Genomic DNA, 21,685 nt, shown 5'->3' with positions numbered 1-21,685 from the left:
GTCCCCCCACCCCACCCTCCGCCTTACATGTGGGAACTTGTGCACAAACAATCTCTTACCTCACCAGTGTTCTGGCATGGTATACCCCAGGAAATAGCAACCACATGCTATTTTTGAATGAGAATGCTGACAGCTAATCTATACACACCCAGAAAAGGCATGTGGTACAGTCCTTTCCAGACAGTTCCAATTCAGAATGAAGATGGGGGAAGGTTGTTTTTTTTTAATGCTGTTCCCTCATATTGCAGAAGATTTGCATGTCAGGCAAGGAGCTAGGTAGAATGCTTTTCCTTGGTAGTTTTCTATTAGGCAGTGTGTTTGTTATGTGAGAGAGCACCTGTGGTCTCAAGTGGTACAGCCCCAGGAGAGCTGCACAGTGTGCCTTTTCTGAATTTGTACATAGCTCTCAACAAGGATCGTTACTCCCCAGGCTTGGAAATGTACGAGAGAACACTGTACATTGGTACAATAGCGCAGCTCTCTTACAATACAGGCGAGTTGTTTGTTTTAACCTCCATGCCCTGGAGACACCTGGTGCATTTGCGTTTGAACAAGAAGTTTCATGATGGAGATTAGATTTCGGAAACTAGGCTAGGAGGTCAGGATAAATGAGAAAGAGGCAGCTATGCACAGGAAGAAAAAACCAAGATTTCCATTCCTGTGCTCAGTGAAATAAGGACGTGGTGCCACCTAGCGATGGAACTAAATATAACCACCTTTGTATTATCAGGAAAAATGAGATATTCCTACAATGATGAAAGACTTAGGGCCAAACTAAGCATGAAGCCCCATGAAGTGGGAGATCAATGAGCCTAATCACCTGGATGCATAGAGTTAATCATCATTGCCCTTGCACTATTTTCCTCTTTTATATCCCCTAGCCTCCAGGTTGTATTTGCCCCATGGGAGGGGTAAATGAGAAGAGATGACTGGAGGGAGATATGATAGCTCTCTTCAAGTGCTTGAAATGTTGCCACAGAGAGGAAGGCCAGGGTCTCTTCCCAATCATCCCACAGTGCAGGACAGGGATTCTGGCTGAACATCAGGAGAAACTTCCTGACTGTTAGAGCAATATGACAATGGAACCCCTTCCCTAGGGAGGTGGTGGGCTCTCCCACACTGGGGGCATTCGAGACGAGGCTGGTCAGCCATCTGTTGGGGATGCTTTGACTTGGATTCCTGTGTTGAGCAGGGGGTTGGACTTGATGGTCTTACAGCCCCCTTCCAACCTACCATTCTATGATTCTATGAAATAGAGGTACCATTCAGGCAAACTGATAGGGTGGTTACCTATGAATTGCCAAAAAAAGAGGAAATGCATCACCAAAACAGGACAAAAGAGGGCAATGATTTGCACGGCATTTCCAGATGAAAATTTATTTGTATAAAAATAATTATCATAATTTAACTAGAAATACAGTACATCTCTCTATAGTGTGGAAGGCTGACCAGGTGGCCCGTGTGTCTTGCTCAGTCTGCTGTCCAGATGCAAACTGTTGATGAGCAACAATTCTTATGGGGGGGGGGTTAATCATGGAGGGCACAATCCTATCATGATTGGAGGCCAACTCCGAACTTGGAGGCGACCACCTATCCAATGCAGAGCAGGAGAAGCGCGGACGGGATCATCCCCTCCACGCTTCAGCCACCCTCCATTTTGCAACTAGACAGCTGATTGTGGCTGCCTGGCCATGGGAATGCGGAATGGGGGAAGCGGCTGCTGGGTGGCACATAGGACGTGGCGTACCAGCATTTCTGCCTTCCCCACCCCTGAACTCCCGCCAGGAATGCCCTGTTTTTGCTGCGCTACATTCCTCTTCCCAGCGCGGAGCGCGGGGACGTTGCGAGCTGCCTGCAAGGCAGTGCGGGAGTGGGGAAAGGCTGGTTCTCAGAGAACCAACCTTGGAGCACGGGATCCAAGGTCTGTTCCCAGAAACCGACATTCCTATGGCCGTCTAGCTGCTGACTAGCAGCCATAGGATTGCTCCCTAGACCAAAATTGGAGAGGACAGCCCTTCAAACAGAGGACGGTCCTCTCTCAGCCTCTCAAACAGAGGAATTCCTCTGTAAAGAGGACACTTGGTCAAGCTACAAATGTATGTTTTCTCCTGTGGAGCAATTGGCCGCTCCAGAGGGCCATTTGAATGGCAAAAATGGCCCAGAGAAAAGATTTTAAAGCTCTCCCTGGTGACACAACCTCTGACACAACCCTGCTATTAGTTTTTTTAAAAAACCACAACCCACAGGAGACCTGCTCATGGTTCTCCTGCACGAAGTCTAGGATCTTCCCCACTGCGTGTTTACATTTTCTCTCTTCCTGGGAATCGTAGTCCAGTGAGAGAAGAGGTCAGACAGGGATCTCTTAATGGAGAATTATCGGTCCCTCATCAAACTGCAATTCCCAAGATTCTGGGAGAGGACATTCAGGGCTGGCATCCAGGGTAGACAGGGTCAGGCCCCTCCCAATGGCCCACATCTCAACAGGGGCCCACTGACGAGAGCCCCCTGGCGGTGGCTCCTCATTTTCATCATTGCAACCTGCTTATTCACCTGCCTCTTGCTTTGGCCCAGACAACTATGGTGGTGAGAAGGAGGAGCAGAAGCTGTCATGGCCTCCTGGCTCCCTGGCTGGCAAGCCAGCCAGCCATGGCCATGGTGAGGAAGAGGAGGAGGAAGAGCAAGAGCAGCTGATGACCGAGCAAGAAAGTTGCCTCACTGAGCGGGGGGGGGGGGTGGAGGGTGTCCTGCCCAAGGGCCCTCCGAAACCTGGAGCTGGGACTGGGGGCACGACAGCTAAAATGAGATTAAACCAGTATATGTTTGTAGTGCAGAAATGCCCTGCAAGACCCCCCGGGCAGTGGTGGGAAGAGAGCGATTTCGTTATTTCCTCTCGACAGAGAATTGATTCTAGTCCCGCTGTGGTGAACTCATGAGCCTTGGCTGGAGGGCTGTGTTGTTTTCCTGAGAAAACACTGGGTTGTTTTCTCAGTTGAAGTCTCTCTCTCTCTCCCCCCCCCCAATTGCAGCTTTGGGGCAGAACAGAGACCATTGTCGATTTAAAATGTATTTGTTAACATCAATAATATTTAAGTTGCTTACGCATGTAGATTATCTTCTTCTTCTTCATGTGATGCTTTCCAATAAATTAAGTGGTCCATAGGTAGAGTAAGCAGCTTTATGGTCCCAGATGAAACCTGATTGGTTCCCAGTGTCACCTGATGTGTGCTGAACAGATAGCTGCAATACCACCTTCTGACCATCTGCTGTGGTGGCACTGCAGAGCAGCAGAGACCAGGGGAGTAGCCCCAACTCTGGAGAGCTGCAGCGATGGTACAGCAAGTATGGAGCCTGGATGCCAGAGCCCATTTCTGCCTTACAAAATGGGGTGTTAACCCGTGACCCCCCCTGTTATTTCTCTGATGGTTACAGATGGCAGTGTTCAGAACGTGAACTTGGGTGACACTTACAGCTACTACATGATCCAAGGGCTACAATCTGGCACCGAATACGTCGTTACGGTGAACCCTATATTTGGAGACACTGAGGGACCGATAATAACCACAAAAGCAACTACCCGTAAGTTCACACACACACACACACACACACTTGTGTAAATGCAGGCAATATTTATTTTTATTTTATTAAATATGTGTATCCTGCCTTATCCATATATAGGGTAGCCATGGGCAATATCCAGCTGTGTCATTCCCTTGCACTAGCAGAAACTGGGCTTGAACTATGCGCAAGAAAAGAATCCAGCTAAAGTTCTGTTTGCGCAAGCGGTTGAGCATTATGCTTATGCACCTGTTGTGCAACCCATTGCACTTAACACTCGTGCAACCAATTTCGCCCATTTTGTAAGGCACAAATTGATGGCACAACCAGTTGTGCAAACATAATGGGCACCCGCTTGTACAATGGAAAGATTCAACGGAGCGCCACTAGCGCTATTTGAGTTTGTGGAATGATGCTATTGGATACTGCCCCGTGTGTCCTCTTTGACAGAGAACAATCCTCTGTTTGAAGGGCAGACAGAGGATGTCCTCTGTTTGAAGGGTTATCCAGCCCAAGTGCAGTTTGAAGATAAAGAACCATGAGAACCGTTGGCATCTGCACAGCAGACTGAACAGGCAGGCAGGTCACTTGGTCACCGTCTTCTGCAGTAAGATGAGACAGACGGCATTTCTATTTAAATTATCATTATGGTTTCTACATTTGCATCTGTGCATATAAATTAGCATATGCAAACGTTATGCAAATCACTGTCCTCTTTTGTCCTCTTTTTTGGGGTGATGAATACCCTCTTTTTCAACAGTTCATAAATGGCTAACGTCATTTAATGAGAAAGCATATCAATATTAAAACGAGATAGAGCTATTTTTAAAAGAAGAAAGGAATAATTAAAGCAGCGCTAAAGGCACTATGGAGATAAAAACAACAACAGGTATTCCGAAGAAAAGGGCCTGGGCAAATAAGGATCTGAGGCCCTTGGTGGGTCATCTCCCAGCAGAAATGGCACGTTGAGCGATACAGCCTTTTTCTTATCATAGAATCATAGAATAGTAGGGTTGGAAGGGGCCTACAAGGCCATCGAGTCCAACCCCCTGCTCAATGCAGGAATCCATGTCAGAGCGTCTCTGACAGATGGCTGTCCAGCCTCATCTTGAATGCCTCCAGCATGGGAGAGCCCACCGCCTCCCTAGGGAATGGGTTCCATTGTCGTATTGCTCTAACTGTCAGGAAGTTTCTCCTGATGTTCAGCCGGAATCTGGCTTCCTGTCACTTGAGCCCATTATTCCGTGTCCTACATTCTGGGATGATCGAGAAGAGATGCTGGCCTTCCTCTCTGTGGCAACCTTTCAAGTCCTTGAAGAGCGCTATCATATCTCCCTCCAGTCTTCTCTTCTCAAGGCTAAGCATGCCCAGTTCTTCTTCCCTTTCCATCCCTTTCTCTTTGTGCATTGTGTCAATAGGTTTCCTGCCATGGACTCTAGGACTAACAGTCCCTGGCCTCAGCAGGAAAAGATGCTCCACTAGGGCTAAGGCCAAGTTTCTAGGCCTTGGGGTAGGAGAAGGAGAAGGGAATGGCAGAGACAGATGCTTTACCATTGCCTGTGGACCTTTGCGAATGCTCTGTTAAATATTCACAAAGGTTAGACCCAGTCTGGGGTGAGCAGGAGGATGCTTGTGGATACTGTGGACCCAGGAAAAACATCCCCATCCACCTAGCATGTTAGAACAACAGTCTGACCCTCCCCCTTTCTCCTGCTATTAACATATCTACTCATTACAGTGTCCTCAAGTGCTGTGCAGATTTTGAAAGCAACAGAAATCACAATAAATTCCGCGCTGGTTTTCTGGAATTCCGTGCCTGGGGCTACTGGATACCGAGTGGCATGGGGTCCAACTCCAGGTAAAAGAACCATCAAAGCAAAGAGTCCAGATCACTTGGTCAAGAACCTCTCTCTCAAATAGCTTAATGGTGTCACAACTTCACTGGTTTCCTCTGTGTGATGAACCCTTGTCTGTGTTAGGGACAGATGCCTCGGTCTATTTCTGGTCGGTGTCGGTTTGGCATATGTTCATTCATAAATCCGTTCTGTCCCATTTTGGCATTAATCTGCCAACTTTTGAAAAACCCGCATGAAAATTAGCCTTTTAAATACATATTCGTGAATGTATTTTCTCACAGAATACACATTTCTAAACTTATTTTCTCTGAAAGTACACATTTCTAAACCTAGAAATACATATTTTAGAACATTTTCTGAGCCGAGATCTGCATTGCTTCTGCACCTTGGATAGCTCCTTTAGAGTTCTGACTGGTTCTGACCAGGGATGATGCGTGCGTTGGGTTGGGGCTCAGCCCCCCAAATGCCAGCCCACGGTCCCCTGAGCTGGGCAAGCACATGGGCATCCACTCCCTTGTCGAGCACCATTTGCCACTCAAATGGCTACTCATTCTTTTCTGTAAGTAGTCCATCTACGTAAATGGGGGCCTTAAAAAGGCGATGTCCGTTTATTGCCCCCATTTGCGTAGAAGGGATACTTACAGAAGGGAACGAGCAGCCATTTGAGTGGCAGATGGCGCTCGATGAGGGAGTGGACGCCTGTGCATACCACAAACTGCCCAGCAGCTCACCACATGCCACTCGCCTGGGTAGGGTAGGTGCTGGGGGTTCAGCAAGCACCACACAGGGTGGACTCAGGGTGATCCGTCCATCCCTAGTTCTGACTGAAACCTGGAGTGGATTCACCACCCTGCTGACATGGGAACCACCAGCCTTCACTGGGGCCAGGGGTTCCTGCTTCCTTGCGTGTTCGCCATTTCCAGTCTCCAGGGAAGCTTCAGACTTCTCAATAGTCAGAGCCAATGTGGTTACTTTGGACTAGGGATGTCAGAGAATTTCACCACAAATCTCAGGGAGGCCAAATGCCAGCGCATTCGGCCCCCCGAAATTGGTGGCGAAACGGTCTGCCCCCCCGCCCCCCCCCCGGGACGGGACTTACCTTGGGCGAATCCTCCTGGCAGCGGCGGCTCCGGCGGCAGTTCAGCGGCGGTTCAGCAGCAGCGGCTGCGGCGGCCGATCTTCCGACCGGCCGCCGCCGCCGCCGCCATTTCCAAGTTTTTAAAAAAAACGTGATAGGCTACGTAAAGATTTACGTAGCCTATCACGGCTAGATTTTTAAAAAACACCGTGATAGGCTACGTAAATGTTTACGTAGCCAATCACGGCTGAGTAAAAACAACAACAACAACAACAACCGCGCATACGCAAAAGGCGGCGCCCATGGGCGCCGCCATTTGCATACGCGTGGTTCTTTTTTTTTTAACTCAGCCATGATAGGCTACGTAAACATTTACATAGCCTATCACGGCTGACTGCAGGGACGCAAATGGCGGCGGCTACGGCCACCGCCATTTGCGTTCCCGGCCGGCCAGGATTCGTGGCAGGAGGGACGGGGTGCCTCCCCCACAGCCAGAATTTGGGGGGGGGAGGGACGGGGCGCCTCTCCCCCGGCCAGAATTTCAGGGGGAGGGACGGAGTGCCTCCCCCCACCGTGAATCAACTTTCGTTCAAGGTACGTGACTTTCGTACATCCCTACTTTGGACACAATGATGCTGAACATATTTATTTTTTTATTTATTAAATTTATTAATCGCCCATCTGGCTGGTCACCCAGCCACTCTGGCCGATGTACAACATATAATAGAACAGTTTAAAACAATAAAATTCTACAATAAAAACGTTTTCTAAAATACCCTAACCCACCCCAAATGCCTGCCTGAACAACCACGTTTTTAATGCACGGCGGAAGCTCATTAAAGAGGGGGCATGACGGAGTTCCCTAGGGAGGGAGTTCCACAGAGTGGGGGCCACCACAGAAAAGGCCCTCTCCCTCGTCCCCACCAGTCTAGCTGTCAGGGTGGACACTGAGCCCATAGAATCCCAGAGTAGTTCTGATTCGGAGGAAGAGCAGTCGCTCCTTGGAGAGGAGCGCGCCCCTTTTTCCCAGGGCCCGCAGCTGACAGAGATTCCTCCCACCAACATTCCTAGATTAGAAAGCAGTCCAGGGAGTGACCCAGCACAGATAGCTGACTTGGTGGATGCGCGGCGCAGACGTAGAGAGCGGCACCAAATGGAGGGCGCGGAAAGGAGGCGTAGCGCCCAGTTGGCGCTCAAAGAACGGTTGCGCCCATAGGATCCAAGGGAAAAGGGGAGGGATTCTCCCTAGTCCTTATATTCAGGGGTCTGCCAGTAATTGCCTTTCAAACGGGGACCAACTGTTCCAACTTAGGGCATAGGGATGCTGCTGCTCAGATCTAGTTGCTACCTGTAGAGTTGTTAAGTTATAAAAGAAGAATAAAGCTTTAAAAAGAATCCCTTCATCTGTGTCTGGACTTGGCTACTGGATTAGACTGAGAGAGCCCTCCAAGGAGCCCTTGACACTAGCTGTCCTGGCTGATGGGACAGAGGGAAGGCCATCCGAGGCTGATCTTGTTAAGCGGCCTGTCTGGTGTTGCTGGAGGCGCTCCTTAAGATAGGCTGGGCCGGAAATATATAAGGTTTTTAAGGTCAAAACCAACACCTTGAATTTGGCCTGGAAAACCACTGGTAACCAGTGCAACTCCTTCAGCACTGGAGTGATGTGATCTTGCCGGCGGCTGCCTTTAATCAGGTGAGCCGCCGCGTTCTGTACCAGCTGCAGCTTCCGAACCGTCTTCAAGGGTAGCCCCATGTAGAGCGCATTACAGTAGTCTAAATGAGAGGAGATGGATACATAATGTGTATCCAGGCTCCAAATTGTTAACTAGATGCTCAAAATGCATAATTGTCATTATGGAGTTTAGATAAGGGCTCCTCACATCTCTCTATTAAAAATCCATCACAACTGCTGTAATTGAGAGACCACTTGCAGAAGTGATGCCAAGACCACTTTTGCCTTCCTGTGGGATTTGGTTTCGGGTTTGTTTGGTAATGTGAATAAGGCTAATGCTGCCTTTATTACATAAAACTTTTAAATTGCCCCTTCACTTGTTCATTCAAAGAATAATCTTTGAAGACGCAGCTGTTACATTTCACTTATGCGTGGTAAGAAGTGGCATGTAAGAGGAAACAGCATGTACATGCTCAGGGAAAAAGAGGGTCCCTGGGCATAAGACCTCAGCATCATGGATGTGGCTCACAGTTGTGATGGCTTCACGTACTTGCCCTTCCCATAAGCTACTTATGGGGATGGTAGCGTTCCACAAATGCATGGGATAACAGAAACATTTCCCTTTCCATAGATGACTAGGAGAAATGCACACATACAGTGTCCTTAGAGTACATGCTTTCCATATGGAAGGTCTCAGGTTCGATCCCCGGCTTCTCCAGGTAGGGCAGGAAAGAATCCTGCCTGAAAACCCTGGAGAGCTGCTGCTGCCAGTCAGTGTTAACAATACTGGGCTAGATGGACCAGTGGTCCAACTATGTATAAGGCAGCTTCCAATGTCCATTTCTTTACCTGTTCTGTCTGTCTCAAGAGTTCTTTGGTAGAGACCGACCGCGACAGCTTACTCTGAACAGTTCCGCCACAGCTTACCACCTGCGAAACTTGGCCCATAATACGGAATACGTGATTTCACTATATGTCCTCTTTGGTTTGGTAGAAGGTCCTGGGATCACCATTACTGCAAGGACGTGTAAGTACAGTTGATTTACAGAAGAAGAACTGAACCTTCCATTTCCCGCCTCCCTTGTACAGGTTCTCAAATAGACTGTTTTACAAATTGTACTGGCTGTCAGGCACTTGCATACTATCCATGGATTCTTATTAGAAACCTGAGGATGGCAGTTTTCATTTTTATAAAATTAAGTTTCTGTCCCTCATGGTTGCCAGTGTTGGCTGTATTTATTTATTTGTTTGTTTGTTTGTTTCATTTTTATACCACCCAATAGTTGAAACTCTCTGGGCGGTTCACAAAAATTATGGATTTTTTAATGGAAAACCCAATAGCAAAGCTGATAAATAATCAAAATATTTTCAGCTTGGGTGTGTGTGTTCTCCCCGCTGCCACCACCACCCATGAAATGACTCCCTCTCCATTTCAGGTAAGTTTACATACCCCTTGGGTGATGGTGATCTGCACTGCGTTAGTTACAATGGAATTACTTCCCAACACGAGAGAGTCATGGCCCAGTTAGCTCAGCAACAGGGACGAATTTCCCTTTCTCCCCCTTTTCCAACCCAAGCTGTAACAGATTAGGGGAACAATGGCTGTGAACAGATGTGAAATATGCAAGGCAGGGTTGTTTGGGGGGTGATTATTTTCATGGCCCTGAAATGACAACATTTGCAATGAAAACCAAACCATACAAAATTTTGCACGGTGCTGCCTCAGCTGTGTGGCTGTTTCCAACTTCAGGCCCATGGGACGGGCTGGGGTGCTATGGCCCATCACTACAAGCCCAGGCCCTCGAGGGGTACAGCCTGCTGGGGATTGGCAGCAGTTTAGCACGTGACTTTCCTTTGCAGCTCCGCTGGGCTATGCATCTAATTTCAAGGTAACTTCTTACACAAGCACGTCTGTCTCTCTGGCTTGGAGCGCCGTCCCTGCTGCCACCAAATACAAGATCATCTGGAAGCCAGCAGGGAGAGGGCCAGGTACGTAGCGATTGCTCACTGCCATTTGGCCAGGTCGAATGCCATCTGGAAACAAAAGGCAAACTATGCCCAGACTGCGAAGTCAATTTGCATGAAGTACGACCACATGAGGCTGCGTAAATTCTAGGTTTGGGAGCTCAGAAGGAAGAAGTAATCAGGGTAGTTGCAGATGGTCGGACATTTATTATTATTTATTATTATTAAATTTATTAATCGCCCATCTGGCTGGTCACCCAGCCACTCTGGCCGATGTACAGCATACAATAAAACAGTTTAAAACAATAAAATTCTACAGTAAAAACATTTTCTAAAATACCCTAACCCACCCCAAATGCCTGCCTGAACAACCACGTTTTTAATGCACGGCGGAAGCTCATTAAAGAGGGGGCATGACGGAGTTCCCTAGGGAGGGAGTTCCACAGAGTGGGGGCCACCACAGAAAAGGCCCTCTCCCTCGTCCCCACCAGTCTGGCTGTCCTGGCTGATGGGACAGAGGGAAGGCCATCCGAGGATGATCTTGTTAAGCAGCCTGTCTGGTGTTGCTGGAGGTGCTCCTTAAGATAGGAAGGATTTGGAAGAATTAGAACTGATTGTGTGACTTGTTAAATTTCAAAACTCTGTATTCTCAGTGTGCTCTGAGCAGTGGTCCAGGAACAGTGGTACTATGCCTCTTCTGGAATGCCTATGAGAGAGAAGTACACATTTCATTATGTGATGTTGACATGCTGCATCAGACCAAAGATCCATATAGCTCACCATCCTGTGTTCCAGTAGTGGCCAGCCATATGTGTCAGGAAATGTACATGGCAGGCATGAAGCTGATGGTATTCCCCACTGATTGTCCTCTAGCAATTTGTTTTTAGAGGTACACTGTCTCTGAACATGGAGGTTCAATTTAGCTACCATGGCTAAGAGCCATGGATTGATTTCTATCCTCCTGTATTGATTAATCTAATCCAGAGCCATCTGAGTCGGTGGACATCACCATATGTTGTGGAAGCAATCTCCATAAGTATGGCTCACATGGGTGGCTGGGCTGTATAATTGTCAGGGTGGACACTGAGCCCATAGAATCCCAGGGTAGTTCTGATTCTGAGGAAGAGGAGTCGCTCCTGGGAGAGGAGCGCGCTCCTCTTTCCCAGGGCCAACAGCTGACGGAGATTCCTCCCACCGGCATTCCTAGCTTAGATAGCAGTCCTGGGAGTGACAGACAGCAGGAAGCAGACTTGATGGATGTGCGACGCCGACGCAGAGAGCGGCGCCAAATGGAGGGCGTGGAAAGGAGGTGTAGTGCCCGGTTGGCGCGCAAACAACGGTTGCGCCCAGAGGATCCAAGGGAAAAGGGGAGGGACTCTCCCTAGCCCATAAGTTCAGGGTCTGCCAGTGATTCCCTTTCAAATGGGGACCAACTGTTCCAACGTAGGGCATAGGTACTCTGCTGCTCATAGCTAGTTGCTAACAGTAGAGCTGCTAAGTTGTAAAAGAGGAATAAAGCTTTGAAAAGAATCCCTTTGTCTGTGTCTGGACTTGGCTACTGGATTAGACTGAGAGAGGCCTCCAAGGAGCCCTTGACAATAATAAAGCTCGCATCACCTAGCAGCGCAGGCAGCGCGGTAATGGAGCACATGGAAATGGAGCACCAGCACCGGTGGACTGACATATCCCCCGAAGAGGTGGCCCATTGTGTCAGCCAGCATAGCATTGTCGGAGTTTTTGAGAGAGGTCTGGGTAGGATCAGCACTAGGAGATCAACGGGGATTGAAAGTATGAGGCTCGAAAAGGGGTGTTCATTTGAAGTGGACTTCAAGAAATGCCAGCTTCTATAGCAAAAATAGAGCCTCATGAAAATCCAGCAATGAGGACCATTTGGGACCCATCCCTCTAGTTTTATAATCCCAGAAGAGGAGGTCGTGAGAACATTTCTCTCCCCCCACCTTCGCTATAACTCTTTGGTCTTCATCCTGGAATGAACTGACTAGCCACACCCCCAACATCACGCACACCAATGCGCACTGCACTGCTCCTGACATTTCCGACAAGACTGCAGATGTCGAGGTGGGATTCATTCATTCATTTATTCATTACATTTATATCCCACCTTTTTTCCTCCTTAAGGAACCCAAGGCAGCGTACGTAGTCCTCCTCCTCTCCATTTTATCCCCACAACAACAACCCTGCGAGGTGGGTTGGGCGGAGAGTCTGTGACTGGCCCAAAGTCACCCAGTGAGCTTCCGTGGCTGAGTGGGGACTAGAACCCGGATCTCCTGACTCCTAGTCCAACACTCTCGCCACTGCACCACGCTGGCTCTCCTCGGGGGCAGGACTAGTCAGGGGTCCTTGCTCGCATGTTAATTCAAGATATGAGCATCTGTTTGTGAATAGGACTCATGCCTAAGAGCATTTGCTCACATTCGTACCCTTTTACTAGGGGTGTTAGAGAATTCCACCACAGACTCCAATGAGGCTGGATTCTTTAGAATCCACCCCCCCGGAGTCCGTGGCGGAATGGAGCAGTCCCCCCTGCCACCCCGCGAAACAGGGGTGACAGACCCTATGGCTATTCCTGGGACAGACCCTATGGCGTCGGCTGGTCCAGTCCGTCCGCTGCCCCAGTCTGCAGCCATGAATGGCTGCCCCGGTCTGCAGCCGCCATTTGCCTCCCTGCGTTAGCCATGATAGCCTACGTAAGTATTTACTCGCCATGGAGCAAAGTTGGCCGGGGAGGATTCCGGGGGGAGGGACGGATCGCCTCCCCCCCAGTGGATGCCCCCACCCGGAAAGGAATGAGTAATCCATCCATCCCTACCTTTTACCTAGACATCTCCCCCTTCTCACGGAGGAAGGAATCACAGAACCCAGCATCAATGTACTTTGAACCCTAGATTGTGAAGTCATTACTCTGAGAAGTGCCACTTTTGATGCACAATGTAATAACAACCGGCAATTTTGCATGGAGTCAAGTTGGACTTTGATGGTGGTATTCAGTTATTGACAAATTAGTCTATTTCTGGTCCATATGAGTTTCTTATGTATTCAGCCATTAGTCCATTCTGTCCAGTTTCCACATCAGTCTGCAGATTTTAATGTTAAAATGCACAAATATCCACATTAATTTTCATGCACAATTTCCCCCCAAATACTATTTGGTATGCAATTTCCCCAAATGTATGCATTTTCTATGCACCTTTCCCTAATATACACATTTTTTTGTATGCAGCTTTCCCTAACATGCACATTTCTGTAAGCAGTTATTGAGCAGAAAACTGCATTGCAGCATTTGGAGAAGTGAACAATGCAAAGGCTAACTGCACTCCAATCTGCATAAACATGAACTGCAAATTAGCTCAGTTTACTTAAAAATGTGGGCCGAACGAAATTCTCCCCCATCCCTAGTGGTATTTCTGTTTCAGAGAGAGACACAACCAAGAGTCAGTTCCTGGACAGCCATGTGCTTGCTTATCATCTGGCGAATCTGCTGCCTCACACCCAGTACACCATCGGAATCCGTGCTGTGTTTGGTGCCTTGGAAGGAAAAGTAGTAACTCTTACTCAAAGCACCAGTAAGTGGTTTCACAAGGATGTCTTTGTTCCGTCACCACCTCTGCTAAGATCTTCAGAGGTACAATATGGTCTGATCTTGCATTCTCCGCCGGGTTGCATAGTTTTCCTTAACCGACATACAATAAACTGTGCCAGAGCATATTCTAAAGCGCACTTTGCATCTGTCTATATAACTAGGAGAGAGGGATGTGCGGATAGTATGAGATACATTTTGTCTGTGTTTCATGAATTGCCAGGTGTCTCTCATTCCTTCATCTGCTCATTGGAAGAACTAGATTTTTTAGGTGTGTACAAGTATTTCATTTCACTTACGCAAATGTGCATTAGTGCTAATACGCACTTGTGCTAAGCCCACTTGGACTAACACAAATTTGTGTGAAACCCTCCCCCGCCCCCGAGTAAAAAACCGCTCTGCAAGTCTGCAAATCCATGTGACTCAGAAAAAGCTGGTCCGCAGGTCCAGATTCATAGAAATCCAAACTCATCTGAATCCGTTGCGGATTTCTCTGACATCTCTACTAGTAGAGAATGATAGGATTTCCACCATGCCTTTACTGTTTCTCTGGTTTGCACTGAGTTGCTTTCCATTTTTCAGAATTCTGGTTTAACCAGGGGAATTTCTGGAGTTAATTCTGTAACAGGAATATCTGCAGTTAATCACTGTTTTCAGTTCCTTCAGCTAAAGCTGGGCCAGATATCCCCCCACTTTTGTGGGACCCTTTGTCAACTGCATAAGTGGGCTGGATATTTGGCAACTTGGGGGGGGGTGCAGGCAAATTCTAAAAATGAGTGGCATTGTCTTATCTTTAAATACAAGGTGGCTGTGTATTTTTCTTTTTTACCAAGGGGTTTTGTGTGTGTTTTTGTGGGGTGGGGAGGGGATATAAGGAAGGAAGGGAAATCCTCAGCCACCTCATATTTAAAGGTAAGGCCATGCTGTCCAGGGAAATTATAGAATTTGCCCATCCACCCAAACCTAGCTTAAGTTCATTTTCACCCTACCCTCTAAAATCTATGAAAATAGATAGAATTTGCCCAACCTCTGAAAAACTAGAATAATCTTCAAGGCCATTTTCATCCCATTCCATGAAAGTTTTGAGAATTGCTGGGCTGAATACTTCAGCCCAGTTTCAGATCGTTTGAATTTCCCCCCTCATCACCTACATTACCAACCCACATAGAGGCATTGATAAAATACTGCAAAAATGGTGATGATGACAATTCGGGATCTGGTGGGGTAGAGAAAAGGGAAAGAACTGGAGAGAGTGAAGGGGTTACAGTGAGAGAAAGTGGATGGGAAGAAGGAGAGGAGAGAGGCAGGGAGAGGGGAAAGCAAGGGGAAAGATTCCACTCTCTTTTTACATAAGCTTTCAAGAATATGACCTCTCACCTGCTACTGGAAGTGGTACAGTCCAGAATTCTACCACTTATTCTCCCCAGCGTGCGGAAAGGATGTGCCCTACTAACTTTCCATGTTTGCTGTTTGTTTGTAGTGGGATCTCGTGGGAATCTATCCATTCCTGTTACATCAGCCAAGCCTGTTACAACGAGACGTCTGTCGATGAGTTCAAGCCAGGTCACTCTTCCAATGGCCACCTCTGTTGGGCCAAAAACCACCTCTGCCCATACAGTGAGGATCACTAAGACGCCGCCCGCCTTAGCAACCACGTCTGGTCCAAGTAAGTGTGCTCACAAGAGTTTCTGAACTGTTCATGAATTTATTTTAATGGTGTATAAACTGTCCGTCTGCAATCCACTCTCGGAGGCCTACAGGGATTAGGGACAATAAAATAACTAAACGCTTCAAAAACCCATTATCAAAACAAGATCAGTCAGAACACTTTGAAGTAGCTAAGTATCTTGAGGCATTTCATGAAAATATGTAGACTTGAGCTCAGGTGGGTCTTCCTAGGAAGGCCGTTCACAATTATGGGGCCAACACCAAAAAGGTCCCACGGTGTTGTCAAAGAGTGTGTCTAGACATCTCTAATTTGGTAGTGAGCCTGCTGTGGAAGGGCACTGACAACCTGTTGATCAGATGTACAAGCTTCACCCTCGGACTGAGCCCAGACTGAGGGGAAAACTCAGTATTTTTGTCTGCAGCAAATACTTCTGTACACAGCACCGATTGGCTGGGAACCAGTGACGTTACTAACGCACTTTCCCAATCCTTTCCAAAGCAGGGTTCAACATTTAAAAAGTAAATCCACCCTTATTTTTTAAAAAAGAAGACAGGAGAGGAAGGGGACAAATGTATATTCTCTGTGACTGATAAAAGTTGCTGCCTTCCCTTCCTCCTAGTCTGTAGCAAATTCAAAGCAGACATTGCCTTCCTGGTGGATGAATCTTCAAGCATTGGCCAAAGCAACTTCATCAAAGTGAAGGACTTCCTCTTCCGCATTGTCTCTTATTTTCCCAAAATTGGGCCTGAAAGTACACAGGTAAAAGCTTGTCATGTCTATGTTTTCATGGTCCATTGTCTTTGAGGCTCCTCCAGTCCTTGCTGGGGTGGCCATGTGTCCTCCTTTACAGAGGACAGTCCTCGGTTTGAAGGGCTGTTCTGTCCAATTCCAGTTTATAGGTAAAGGGCCTTTCTAGATGAGGCTTTTTAACCCGCTACTTCTTCTGCCAGATTCTTTGCAGGATTAAGATCAAATCTCTACATACAGGGTTTTTTCTTTCTTTCCTGCCTTTTAGTATGTTCTGCTACATAACCTCTAGGTGGTGCTGTGGTATAATGGAACAAAGCAGAATGATGCAACTACACTGGTGGAAAGTTGCACTTTTTTCACAATTCTAAAAAGACCACATTTTCCCTGCCCAAAACCCCCTGGGAAAGTTGTTGGAAAACACAGGAGAGAAACTGGAGGATGATGTCATTGTCTAAAACTCCCGTAAATACCATGAGGAATGGCGAGCACACAATAAAAGCCTCATCTAGAAAAGCCTAAAGAACCATAAGAACTGTTGCCTATCCATGATGAGCACTTGGACAGCAGACTGAGGAGGCAGGCACACAGGTCACATGATCACAGTTTTCCATACCATGGTGAGATGTATGGTATTTCTGTTCACATCACCAATAATTACTTCTCAATTTGCATCCATATATATACACATATGCAATTTTTTTTTCTTTTTAAATTTTACAAATATTACAAATACTGGATCATACAAAGAATTAGCAAATGTTAAAGCATTCATATTCCATTTTACAAATTAAAAAAATAGCTACTTGTCAGATATAAAGTGCAGTCTATACAGCCTCATAATACCACTAATAAAGAATGTGGATTGACACTTTCTTGCACTTTATTAGACCAATACATAATAAAAGGTCCATTTTTCAATGCAACAATCAAATGATTATCTGCCCTCCCTCACTCTGATCAAAGTTATAGTTTTTGCCATAGACACTATATCCCATGGTTTGATTGGCCATTCATCCAAGGTGATGAATGGCTGATCAATATACAAATTCTATGCAAATTGGTGTCCTCTTTTGTACTGTTTTTTGGTGACGCATTTTCTCTTTTTTGAAGATTCGTAAGTGGTCATCCTAAGCTGCCCCATAACACTACCACTAGTCTATGCTTTTTCCCTGGTTCACCAGACGCCTCCCTGGGAACTGGGGGAATTAATGCAGGAGCAGGTTCCTTCAGTTCCCTTTCAAACAGTGGAGGCTGGTGGCTCCGATGTCAGTGGGGTGGTGAATCCACTCAGGGTTTCAGTCAAAACTCTAAAGGAGCTCTCCAAGGTGAGAAACCTTTCGTGTTCTGGCTGGTTCTGGCTGAAACCCGGAGCGGATCCACCGCCGCACTGACATCGGAGCCACCAGCCTCCACTGCTTTCAAACTGAACTCAGATGGTTGACAGTCTTTTGTGCTTGCCAGATTGCTGTAGTTCAGTACAGCGAACAGCCCAGGACAGAATTCCACTTCAACCGCTATAAAGACCGGAACAGTGTCCTAAAAGCTCTCAAGAGACTCCGTTATGCTGGGGGAAACACGAAGACTGGTGAGGGTCGCCGATTTCTTTTTATTCCTTTTATCTCTTTGAACTGATGAACACCCCATCCTGAAAGGTCAGATGAGTAACAATAACAGCGGGAAACCCAGATTAATTAATACATCGCATAAAAATGCCAACTGATTCTAAGTAAGCAACTTTACTGTCCATGTCAGGGAGCTCCTTGGCGGCCTCTTTCATTCTAATCCAGTAGCCAAGTCCAGACACAGACAAAGCTTTATTCCTTTTACAACTTAACAACTCTACTATCAGCGACTAGCTATGAGCAGCAGAATACCTATGCTCTGAGTTGGAACAGTTGATCCCTGTTTGAAGGAGAATCACTGGCAGACCCTGAACTTATGGGCTAGGAGAGTCCCTCCCCTTTTCCCTTGGATCCTCTGGGTGCAACCGTTGCTTGCGCACCAAATGGGCGCTACACCTCCTTTCCGCACCCTCCATTTGGCGCCGCTCCCTGCGTCGGCGTCACACGTCCAGCAAGCCCTCTTCCCACGCTCCCTCACTCCCAGGATCGCTATCTGTGTCAGGAATGCCGGCGGGAGGAATCTCTGCCAGCTGTTGGCCCTGGGAGGGATGAGCGCGCTCCTCTCCCACAAGCGGCTGCTCCACCTCAGAATCAGAACTACTCTGGGATTCTATGGGCTAAGAGTCCAGCCTGACAGTCCAATACATGATAACATCCCCACCCTGTGGGCTCAATCCCTGTGCACAGAAGCCAGCCCCCAATCAAGGCCCCCTGTTCACATACTTACCAGGTGGCAACCTGTATAATATTTATTCATTTATTTATTGCATTTATATCCCGCCTTTTTTTCCTGTTGCAAGGATCCCAAGGCAGCTTATATGATCCTCCTCCTCTCCGTTTTATCCTCACAACAACCCTGTGAGGTAGGTTGGGCTGAGAGTCTGTGACTGGCCCAAAGTCACCCAGTGAGCTTCCATGGCTGAGTGGGGACTAGAACCCAGATCGCTGGGCTCCCAGTCCAACACTCTAGCCACTACACCACACTGGCTCATGAGTGTTGCGTGCAGAGACCCAATTGTGCCTAAACCTGATTCACACAATCTTCTCCCCTCCTATTTTTTTCATTATTGACAGCAGAATCGATCAAAAGTCTGCAGTGCATCTGTGAAGGTTTGAGGCCTACAGAGGCAAGGAAAAGGGTTAGGCCTAGAGGCCTGGAGGGTTTTTTTTTTTTGTTGGGAAGGGGTATTCCTGAGAGGAATAGTTTCATTTCCCCTGTTAAGTTTCAGTTTAATTTCCCCAGTTAAGTTTCATTTCTTCGTGTTTGAAATGGCACTTTCGGTTTTGAGGGACGAGGGTATATAAAAAGAGTGAGAGACCAGTAAGAGCAGAGTTGGGGAGACCAGAGCCTGAAGAGGGAGCAGGAAGGAGCAGCCTGGAAAAGCCTAAGTACAGCTAGGATAAAGGAACTTGCATTTGCAACTTTTATTTTCTCATAATGCCTTTTGAATCACTCAGCTTTATTGTGTAAATACCTTTAGCTGTGATTTGCTTGCTTTAATTTACCAGTAAACTCTTGTGGTTAAACGCTGTGTCTCCTACAGCCTTAACCCCACATTATTGGAAAGGGGAAGGAAGGTGGGACTCTTAAGGAGGCAAGAGATCCTTAAGGAGTTGCTCAGGGGGATCCAGGTCATAAGGGGATCCCTGACAGCATCACAATTTACCTTAGATGGTGAAGGAGGAATCCATGGCTGCTCCTCCGGTACAGTTGCCACCCAGCGAGCACCTGAAGTGGGTCAAACTAGACCATGGGTGGGAGATGTGTATACATTCTCCTGACGTGTGTGCTTTTTAAAAGTGGGAACTGGAAAAGCAGCTGGCGGAGTTAGCAGGTTCCAGCGAAGGGACTACAGGGCAGGGGAGAGAAAAGGGCTGCTTAACCCCTTCCCCTACTGCCACCTGTTTGCTCAAAATTGCCCTCTCTGAGCTGTTTTTCTCCCTGTGGGGAAAACAAATGAGGGCCCTATATGTCTCCCCATCCCCAGGTTTAGGGAGGTCAATTTTGAGCAAAACAAACAAACAAAATGTCACAACGGGAAAGGGATAAGCAGTCTTTCCTTGAATTTTCTGCTCCAGAGGCCATAACTTCAGAAGCTGCTTTTCAATTAAAAAACGCACACCAGAAGTTGCTCATGTGTCTCCAGCATATTGTCTGCTTTAACCTTTACTTCCATTGCTTCCAAACACTAAAGCAGCCTGCCCCAACCTGGTGCCCTCCAGATATGTTGGACTACCCCTCCCAGAATCCCAGCCAGCTATGCTATGCTGGCTGGGGATTCTGGGGGGTGTAGTCCAACACATCTGGAGGGCTCCAGGTTGGGGAATGCTGCACTAAAATATTGACTTTGGCTCTATTCCAACGAACAGTGTAATGTTTGTGGCAGATCTATTCCTTGACCCAAGCCATGATTTGCTCTGGGTTAACCACAGTCTAATCCACTCTATTGGCAGGGAAAGAGGGATTCTGGAAGGAAGAAAAGCTGTCTTCCTGTGTCTGTATGTAAGCAAGGAACTATAGAATTCTACACCTCTGTTAAGTTTAGTCTTAATTTCAAGAGTCCCAGGAACCTAAACACAACAAACAGGCCTTTTAGAGATCTCATAAATCATATGGCCTAGAAACTTGTTTTCATTCCCGTTCTCTTCAAAACAATGAAAACTTTAAGAATTTGCACCAGATTCTGCACTCACTCACCACCAGGTATATCTATGTTTATTTCCCCTTGATACTGTTATCCCTCTATCGTGTTTCTATGCTTTATTCCAGGTAGAGGCCTTGGTTATGTGCTGAAGGAAGTATTTCAAACCTCCAAGGGGATGAGGCCCTCTGTGCCTCGCACCCTGGTTTTGGTCACGGATGGTCCGTCTCAAGATGACGTGATGCCCCCAGCCAAAGTGGCCCATATAATAGGTAAACTGTGAAGGCCACCTGGATTCTGTGGTTCTCAGAAGTAGCATCTCCCCCAATGGCAAGTTATGGGGAATATTAACTTCTGAGCAACCTACAAGGTTATGCTATTATCATATAAAGCCCTAAACAACTTGGGACCAGGATACCCAGCAGACTGCCTTCCATTATGTATACCCAGGTGACATCTAAGATCATCAGAGGAGGCCTTGCTGGTAATTCCAAAATGAACGGAATGTTGCCATAAAGAACCTCGACGGCGGGCCTTCTCTGTGATGGCATCCACCCCCTGGCAACCCTCCCTTGTGCAGTTTGGGAGGCAGAAAATGTCGCATCTTTCAAGCGCCTCCGAAAAACGCATCTTTTCACACAGGCTTTCCCTGGGTTGTAACTGCTGTTGGGTTTTCCTTAGCTGTACATGCTACTTTAAAACTTTTAAAGTCCTCTGTTATGTTTTATCGTGTTGTATTTTATGGTTTTAATTGTTGTGAACTGCCCAGAGAGCCTTGGTTGTTGGGCAGTATATAAATATAATAAATAAATAAATAAATATTCTCCCCCCAGGTATCCGTGTGATTGCCGTGGGCATTTCGGGGGCCGACCCCGAAGAACTGAAAAAAGTCTTGATGCATCGGAACTTGTACAACCTCTTCTATGTCAGCACTTTCGACGATCTCCCTCAAATCATCAGAGAGCTGATCGAAACTATTTGCTTTGGTTCTCAGCAAGTGGGTGTCGTGCCACAGCACAGAGGGGTGAGGGTCTTTCTGCTTGATCAACACATCTTGAATTCTCTGTGAAGGTCTTTTGAAAGGCAGGATGACCAAATCCAAGAGAGGACAGATAATTGAGTAGAAGTGGGAGTTTGGCAAATGCAGTTTGTGCTGCAGTGCCGCAAAATATATATATTCTGGGCAACAATTGATGGTATTATACGGAGGACCTCTCCTCTTGATTCGGTCACTCTACTAAAACCTGCACTCCTGGGGGGCGGGGGTGGTGGAATTAG

The 21,685-nt window shown here is 47.2% G+C and overlaps 1 protein-coding gene across 1 annotated transcript in view; it reads left to right on the top strand.

Moving 5' to 3' along the window:
* LOC146339305 (uncharacterized) overlaps positions 1-21,685 on the top strand; it is a 235,057-nt gene that overhangs the window by 39,183 nt on the left and 174,189 nt on the right. The window contains 10 exon segments of the mRNA XM_084811682.1: positions 3,430-3,576; positions 5,294-5,413; positions 9,030-9,188; positions 10,022-10,150; positions 13,561-13,710; positions 15,205-15,390; positions 16,013-16,152; positions 17,605-17,728; positions 20,536-20,679; positions 21,241-21,437. Coding sequence (XP_084667808.1) covers positions 3,430-3,576; positions 5,294-5,413; positions 9,030-9,188; positions 10,022-10,150; positions 13,561-13,710; positions 15,205-15,390; positions 16,013-16,152; positions 17,605-17,728; positions 20,536-20,679; positions 21,241-21,437 — 1,496 coding nt within the window.

This window comes from Heloderma suspectum, chromosome 7 (genome assembly GCF_057233095.1).
Source record: "Heloderma suspectum isolate Gila_16-S chromosome 7, 16-S_ref, whole genome shotgun sequence".
NCBI classification, from domain to species: Eukaryota; Metazoa; Chordata; class Lepidosauria; order Squamata; family Helodermatidae; genus Heloderma; species Heloderma suspectum.
This window is presented reverse-complemented; position numbering and strand designations above follow the sequence as displayed.